Raw genomic sequence first — 8085 nt, forward strand, 5'->3', positions numbered from 1 at the left:
TTTTATACAGCGCTTACATTTTGATACAACAGTTAAAAATAAAATGACTCACCATTCAGTTCCTCCGCTTCCCTGTGCGCCTAATGTTTTAAAAGCATAAGTAGAGAAAAAAAAAGCAAAGGAATATTTTGCGGCACAAGACAATGTATTAAAAAAGATATTAATTAAAAATATAAACTTAAATTTAAAAATAAAATTAATCATAACATATAAAACATATTGAGAATGTACTTACTCTTTTCCTAATTGCGTTACTTCAAATAATAATATTAAACACTACATATTCCTAATTTTACAAATCGCTTTTGTATCAAGTCCCTCTGGCAAGTCCAAACAAATCTAAGGGTCTTAAATTCTTATTCCGTATAGAAGAGATTTTATAATTGATTCAATTTGCTCCGCAAAACCTAAGCTATTTAATGTAAATAGGCTGTTCACCATATCCGATATTTGCATTAGAAAAATGAGGACCAGAGAATATCCCTTGCTCAAGTTTGAGACGTTGATATTTGACTGGGTGTGTTCTTTAAGATCCTATTTTTATTTTATTTTTTAATTGGAGTTGAAGGACTCTTGAATATCCAATATGTGTGAGGAGGAGAATGAGATCCTTTTTGCTTGTCTTTCTCGTAGGGGTAGTTTGGTTATAAAATATTTGATCGTCTCCATCGATGGGCAAATTTGGGATTTTCACATGTTTTAAACTATGATACCAGCAATTTCTCTCAGGGTTTTAACGTCACACCAATGGAAGGGATCGAAATTACATTTATCCAAAGTCACGGTAGGTTTTTAGGAAGGTCAAAGTTCAAAGGAGTTTAAGGTATTGTCAGAAAAAGGCAGGGGAAGTTTAAGGCTGTGCACTCAACTTCTACGTGCCCGTCGAGATTATCGGCTTCGGTCAGGGCAAAGCTTCCCGCTTTTCCCGATCTCCTGTGAGTATGCTTTTGTTTCTTTAATCAAAAGTTGAAAAATCAAAACAAGAAAGAAGTATTCTTATGTTTGGGTCATGTGCCATGAAGTTACTACTCCTTTTCCTTCCTTGTCTATTTCTCTTTCAAATGCCCACTCGAGCTCAAGACCCCATCCTTGACTCCTGCTACGGCTCGGAAAATTACACCTCCGGAAGCCAATTCGAGAAAAATCTGGTGAACCTCCTCCTTCCTTCCCTAGTCTCCAGTGGCTCCCGCAATGGCTTCTTCAACACTAGTGCTGGCGACAACCCCGACATGGTTTATGGACTTGTTCAGTGCAGAGGCGATATCTCCATGGATGACTGCCAGAACTGCTTATACAACTCGAGCATACAAATCGTCCAGAGATGCTCAAATACGAAGGACGCGTTCATCTGTTACGATAACTGCGTCTTACGCTACTCCAACCTCAACTTCTTTTCCCTGTACAAAGCTAGTCCTGTAGGATATCTTTGGAATGACACCAGTGCATCCAATACGGATGTTTTGGATAAAGTAGAACTCTTGACCAGCCTTATAAATACGGCGTCCTCTAAGGCTTCCAGGTTCGCTACCGGGACGATCAACACCGACTTGACCGGCAAAAGCACTGTATATGGTTTGGTGCAGTGTACTCTGGATTTAACGGAGCTTGGCTGCTCCTCTTGTCTCCAGCAGATGATTAACTTGATCCCTTCCTGCTGTAGTGGCAAAATAGGAGCCCATATATTTTCTGCGAGTTGTAACGTAAGATATGAGACTTACCCATTCTTTGACTTAAAGTCGCTGCCACCATTGCCTCCTCCACCACCGATTGAAGCAGATCCTCCGTCTAAAGATGGGTCAGGTGACGGTAATATTTTTCCGTCTTTGGTTTTCCTTTCCTTGAATTAGCCTTTTGTTATTGTTTTCCTTCTGTCATTGTTTTTATTATTTTGCCTCTATTTTAGTACTCGAAATTCAATGAATCTTTTGCTATTGTTTCGTCTCTTAAAGAAACAAATCTCCGTATCCCGTAGGTAGGTACCTCTTCCCGGAGAAAAATGGCTTTCTAGTTTCTACATTCGTTGCCCACCCCATTTCACTTTCCAATTATCAGAACTAGCAACTCAGAGTTCAGTGATTCTTTCAATTGGATAAAATATTCGGCAACAGGGGAGTGTTGCTCTGTCTCCTACTAATAGGGGAGCTAAAGAATCTTAACTCCCCAGGAAAGGATAAATCCCAAGCTGGAAAAGAACAAAACAATTACAATTGAGCCCAGAACCCAGAAATCCTATTGACTCCTTGCCTAGCCAGACCATCAGCAGACGAGTTTGCACTTCTCTTAACCCAATTACACTGAACTTCCATATTCTTGGACAACCATTTGAATTTTCTCTTCTCATTATTGTAACTCCAGAACTTAGAATTGTCTTCTTTCAACTAGTTAACTACCACCATAGAATCTCCCTCTACAATCAGCTTCTTGACCTTTAGGTCTTTAGCCCTTTGTACCTCTTCCAAAGCATAAAAGTAAAGGAGAGTTTGAAGACTATTTCTTCTATGAAGAAAAGGGAGTTGTTTATAAGATTACCCTGAAACGAACAGTTGTTGAAAATGCAGTCGTTTGGTATTAACATTTTGTGTCGTGTTTATCTTCAAGATTCAATTATCGTCGGCAAATGTTCTTTCTTTAATGTTTTTTTTCCCTATCAATGCAGGAAAAGGGAAAAGGATATCAGCTGGAACTTTTGTTGCAATTGTTGTTTCAATTGCTATTGCAGTGTTGCTATTGTCAGTTCTAAGGTGGTGTTGGCGGAGTAGAAAAAAAGAGGAAACAATCAATGGTAAGAGATAAGTCTTTTATTTACTCTTGGTAAACTTCATTTGCCATTTGAGATTCAATACTTCAGGCTAGGTAGGCATAATCATAGCTCCATGGACGCCTGTAATTTCAATTGTTTGATAAAATAAATAACCCATGTTCAATAATTACAAGTTCATTTTAACATATTACACTTTCCTCTTCACATTTGTCTAGATGGGAATGATATTACAAATGTGGAGTCGTTGCAATTTAATTTCAGTATAGTCATAGCAGCTACAAACAACTTCTCTGATGACAACAAAATTGGTCAAGGTGGATTCGGTTGTGTTTACAAGGTAATGAGATTAAACATAGAGTAAACATGTGAGTATAGTTTTACACATAGAGTAAACATGTGAGTATAGTCATAGGTGAGTAGCTGTTTATGATGAATTATATATATTGCCAGGGTATACTTTCCAATGGACAAGAAATTGCTGTGAAAAGGCTCTCTAGAAGCTCTAGACAAGGTGCAGAAGAATTTAAGAATGAGGCTGTATTAGTTGCAAAGCTTCAACACAGGAATCTTGTTAGGCTATTGGGATTTTGCTTAGAAGGAGAAGAGAAGATACTTATCTATGAATTCGTCCCCAACAAAAGCCTTGATTACCTTCTATTCGGTTTGTTCTTTAATCTTTCGAGAACCCCACTCACGCTTTCTGACCTACTGCTGTTCTGTTCTCTAATGCTCTGTGGATTTTGGAAAATAGTATTTTCTAAGCTTTGTGCTTTAAAATTTTTCTTAATAGATTTAAACATTTAGAATGGTGGTAAAACAATTCTCTATCTATTCAAATCCTATATCCTAAATTCCTAACTTGTTTTGGATATTGTACAGATCCAGATGGAAGTGAATGTTTGGATTGGCCAACACGTTACAAGATTATAGTGGGCATAGCTCGAGGGCTTCTTTATCTTCATGAAGATTCTCAGCTCAGGATTATTCATCGAGATCTTAAAGCTAGCAACATCTTGTTAGATGGTAATATGGACCCCAAAATATCTGATTTTGGGATGGCAAGAATTTTTTGTGTGGATCAAAATCAAGCCAATACAAACAGAGTGGTTGGGACATTGTAAGCCTTCACTATTGAATCCTTTGTATATGAGGGTTATAACTTATAAGACAATATGTATACTTTAGTGGTAGAATGATTTGGATATGGAGAGACCTGATCTCAACTATACTTAAGTTCAGACCAGTTGGATTATGAAATGCAGACCCCTATTTAAGCTATAAATTATTTCTTCAAATTCAGTAGGAATAAAACATTATTAGTTTTAGTGTCATGACTTAAAGTGCATTCCCATTTATAATTCTTTACAGTGGTTATATGTCTCCGGAATATGTGATGCGTGGACAATTCTCCGTTAAATCTGATGTCTACAGCTTTGGTGTGTTGCTTCTAGAGATTATTACTGGCAAGAAGAACAATTCTTTCTATCGAGCAGAGTCTGCAGAGTATCTTCTAAGCTTTGTAAGTGTGAATCCTTAATTTCATGTACTTATCTTTTCTTTGGTATGACAATAGATTGCTATTATTTACAATAGAAAGAAGTCAGAATTACCAGAACGTCAATTTGTTGTCCAATTCACAATGCACCCAGAAGTAAACTGAGTACTTGCATATTGATGAACTGTTGTAGGCCTGGAGAAATTGGAAGGAAGGAAAAGCTTTAGAGTTGCTGGATCCAATTTTAAGAGAGTTCTACTCAAGAGATGAAGTGATGAGATGCATTCATATTGGGTTATTGTGTGTTCAGGATAATGTAGCTCGGAGACCCACCATGGAAACAGTAGTTCTCATGCTGAGTAGTTATTCTGTCACTCTTGAAGTGCCTCAACCACCAGCGTTTTTGGGATACAGAAAAATGGAGCCAAAGAAACCCACGAGGGAGATTGAAGAACAATCAACAGAATCAGATCGATCTACAAGTAGATCACTAGCGGGGTCTATCAATGATGTAACAATTACAGAATTAGACCCCAGGTAGAGTTATAGCATGGTATCAAGAATACAAAAGAAGACTTTTCTTGATTTGCAAATCTAGTTCTATTTGTGTACTATTAAAGTGCTTTCGAAGGAGAGCAATATACTGAAATAAGTAAATTAATTTGTTTTTGACAGAAAGAAAGGATAACAACAGAAAAAAACAATGATGAAAAAGAAGCATAGGCTCTGTTTGGATAGACTTATGCTTTTATGTTTTTTAAAGTCCCAAAACAGAAGCCTAATTGTGGGCTTTTACTATGTACTTTAGGCTCAGTTTGGAAAGAGTACAAATACATAGAAAATAATACAAGGTTTTTCACTCCACATATTTGCATTTGTACTCCTTCCAAACTGAGCCTTTGTGTGTGAAATGGGTTTGGTAGAATGTGCTTTCATGGCATTCTTTTTGCAATAGAAAGCAAAAACATGCTTTTTTTTATAAGAAATAAAATTAGCCATCAAAAGAGAATGGATTATACAAAGATAGGCCCAAAAAAGGGGGAGGAGAATACCACACTCTTTCACTAAAATGTTTAGCTTTAATAACAAGATAGTGAGCCAAACTATTTACAGATCTATTCACAAACAAAAAGGAAATTGAAGAGAATGAAGATAAAAGAGTTCCAATGTCATCCAAAGTAGTAAAAGAAGACCAAGCAAAAGAAGAGGGAAGTCCATTTAAAGGAGAAACAGAAAGTAAGGAGTCTGAGATAACAGCCAACGAAGATAGCCCTAGCACTTGACGGCAAAAAGTTTTTCCTCGATCAGCCCAGCAGAGACTATAAACTTTCCTCCTACAGGGAAAAGAAAATTACCGTTAGTTTCATCAAATGCCACACAACCATAGGAGCCTATAGAACAATTTAAACACCCTCCATCACAAAACACAACAAAGGAATGAGAGCACCAATTCTTGTCAAAGGAAAAAACAGAAGCTAGGCAGGGATCAATCTTCACACCGATCCAAAGAAAAACAATCCATCACATAAGATTTAAGCCGTGAAACAAAGTTAGCAAGATAAACATACTCCCCATTAAATAAGATAGAATTGTGAAATAACCATATATTATAACACCTAGCCATATAAGAAACTTGTCATGATACTCCTAGCAGTCCAAGCTCGATAACAAGGATAAAATAACATCAATTAAATCCCTAGATTGAACATTCTCTAACCTGAGACCCCAAGGAGAGGCACTCTAGACAGCTCTAGCACTGGGGCAACCAAGAAACAAATGACAAATAGTTTTTTCCTCTGCAATTCGTAATAGAAGAAATATAAATAAAACCCCTAACTGCCCTCCAGTGGAACAATTTATAATGAAACAAAGCTTTCAATTTCCAAATCTTAGAGAGAAGGCCCTTCACATTTTGAGGAAGAACAGAACCCCACCTAGCTTATAGATAACCTTCTTAATAGAAAGATTTGTAGAGGAAGAAACTTTCCAAAGGAAGGGTAAACAATCCATGGATTTAAAGATATGAGTATTGATAATAGCTTCTGCCCATGCTTCCCCAAACATATTTCTAACTTTATTCACATCCCAAACATTATTTGCACCCACCAAAACCTAGAAGGAATAATCTTTACAATTTTCTATAGGAGGGCTTATAAGGGCTGTAAAACTGTTACCTAACTGGATCTGGAGAACATTCCAGATATTCATATTAAAGTCTACTTTAACCAAGCCCCCAACTCTAACTAAAGCTTCTTCAAAGGGAAAAACTTTGGCTATTGGTAAAAAAAAAAAAAATAGCCTGGGCTGTTCTGGGAGCCTGTCACAATGAGTGTGGGTAAAATAGTATTTACACTCAATACATTTTTAATTGAAAAGACAAATGAGAACCAGAATTAGCCAAGGTGTCATGTGTGGAGGCTCCCAAAACAGCCCAGGCTGTTTATTCCAAACAGCCAAAATGGTTTCAGGCACAAATAGATCTCTAAACCATAGAGGCCCTAAATTTAATTCTAAAAGGGAATAGGTTATTAGTCTCCAACTACTTGGCTTTTAACAGTTGAACCCAAAAGGCTGAACTGTGATTAAAAAAAGCCAAGCTAATTTTGATTGAATTATTGAAAGGCTTTATTCAACTAAACTGCTTTTCTAATTCCCAATCCATCCTTAGCTTTGGGGGAACACAGAGCATTCCAATTACACCATTTCAAGCCCCTAGCATTATTAGCAGAACTCCACTAAAAGTGCATTGGATAGAGTCAATTTCCTTATTTATTGATGCTGGCAACTGAACCATAGACATCACAGGGGGGAATACCTTGAAGAACAATCTTTAACCAAGTAGTTTACCAGCTTGGGATAAATTAGCTGCCCTCCAACCATTTAGTTTATTCCTCAAGTCCTCTAAGATAAAAGCCAAAGAACGGGCCTTGTTCTAGGCCTAGAAGGGGGGAACACCTAGATACTTAGATTGACAGGTCAAATTTCCCATACACAACAACCTTTTCAACAATTTTTCCTCTTTGTGACTAGCCAACTTTACTGCAAAATATGCCAAATTTAGAACACTTTCTTAGTTCAACAGACATATTTTGAAAATTCTCAACAATATCAAAAAAATTTGCCACATCCACTCTAAAGGGCTTAAGAAAAATAAACACATTATCCACAAAAAAAAAACAAATGATTTATAGAAAGAGCCTCTCAAGAGATTTTAATACCATGAATTAGATTCATTTATTTAGTTTTACCCTACAACTAAGAGAGATCTTTCATAGATAAGGAGAAAGAGAATACCCTTGCCATAGAACCCTAAAAAGAGACTAGGCATCATGAGGACAACCATTTACCAAGACAAAAAAAAGAAACAATAGAAATGCAAAAATAAATCATCTCACACTACTCATTATTGAACCCCAAGGCCTTCAAAACAATAGAACTCTGTTTTATTTCGATTTTTTAATAAAAAAGGTAAAATTAAGGACTTAACCTCATAAGGTAAAAAAAGCAACAACCACCAATCAACCGAACCAACCAACCAACGAATACAGATCACTAATGCAATAGGGTTTAAAAGCCAAAAATCAAAGACATTGGCAGGGAGAGGAAACATTAATGGACCAAGAATCCCAATACCTAGAATCTCTGAATTGAATGGATGAGAGATCCATCATATGGATGGCCGAACCATGCAGGAAGGTTTGGAAAATTTTCAAAAATTTCTCTCTCTCCCATGTGGGAATCACATTCCGTATTTTAAAAAACTGTATTTTCAATGATCAATCTTAAAACAAACCAGACCAGATCTGAAACCAAAAGGATAGGAGAGGGA

The 8085-nt window shown here is 36.7% G+C and overlaps 1 protein-coding gene across 4 annotated transcripts; it reads left to right on the forward strand.

The window, feature by feature from the left end:
- The first annotated feature begins 830 nt into the window (after positions 1–830).
- On the forward strand, positions 831–4970 carry LOC109115229 (cysteine-rich receptor-like protein kinase 10). Of its 4 annotated transcripts, none has more exons than XM_088904113.1 (7): positions 831–1806; positions 2657–2782; positions 2977–3098; positions 3212–3422; positions 3641–3878; positions 4193–4280; positions 4450–4970. In XM_088904113.1, exons 1-7 carry the CDS (start codon positions 999–1001, stop codon positions 4795–4797), a joined length of 1941 nt encoding a protein of 646 aa, XP_088760239.1. In that variant the 5' UTR covers positions 831–998; the 3' UTR covers positions 4798–4970. The 4 variants fall into 4 exon arrangements, with proteins under 4 accessions (XP_088760239.1, XP_088760244.1, XP_088760229.1 ...); XM_088904118.1 differs by having other exon boundaries at positions 4213–4280; positions 4450–4678; XM_088904103.1 differs by having other exon boundaries at positions 834–1806; positions 4130–4280.
- The last annotated feature ends 3115 nt before the right edge of the window (positions 4971–8085 follow it).

The sequence above is a fragment of the Nelumbo nucifera genome, chromosome 1, assembly GCF_055504915.1.
Source record: "Nelumbo nucifera cultivar China Antique chromosome 1, China Antique-T2T, whole genome shotgun sequence".
Lineage (NCBI taxonomy): Eukaryota > Viridiplantae > Streptophyta > Magnoliopsida > Proteales > Nelumbonaceae > Nelumbo > Nelumbo nucifera.

Coding starts and splice junctions, on each gene's coding strand:
- LOC109115229 (XM_088904103.1), top strand. CDS start 999: ATGTTTGGGTCATGTGCCATGAAGTTACTACTCCTTTTCCTTCCTTGT. Junction 1,807..2,656: donor TAAAGATGGGTCAGGTGACG/GTAATATTTTTC, acceptor CTATCAATGCAG/GAAAAGGGAAAAGGATATCA. Junction 3,879..4,129: donor AACAGAGTGGTTGGGACATT/GTAAGCCTTCAC, acceptor AATTCTTTACAG/TGGTTATATGTCTCCGGAAT.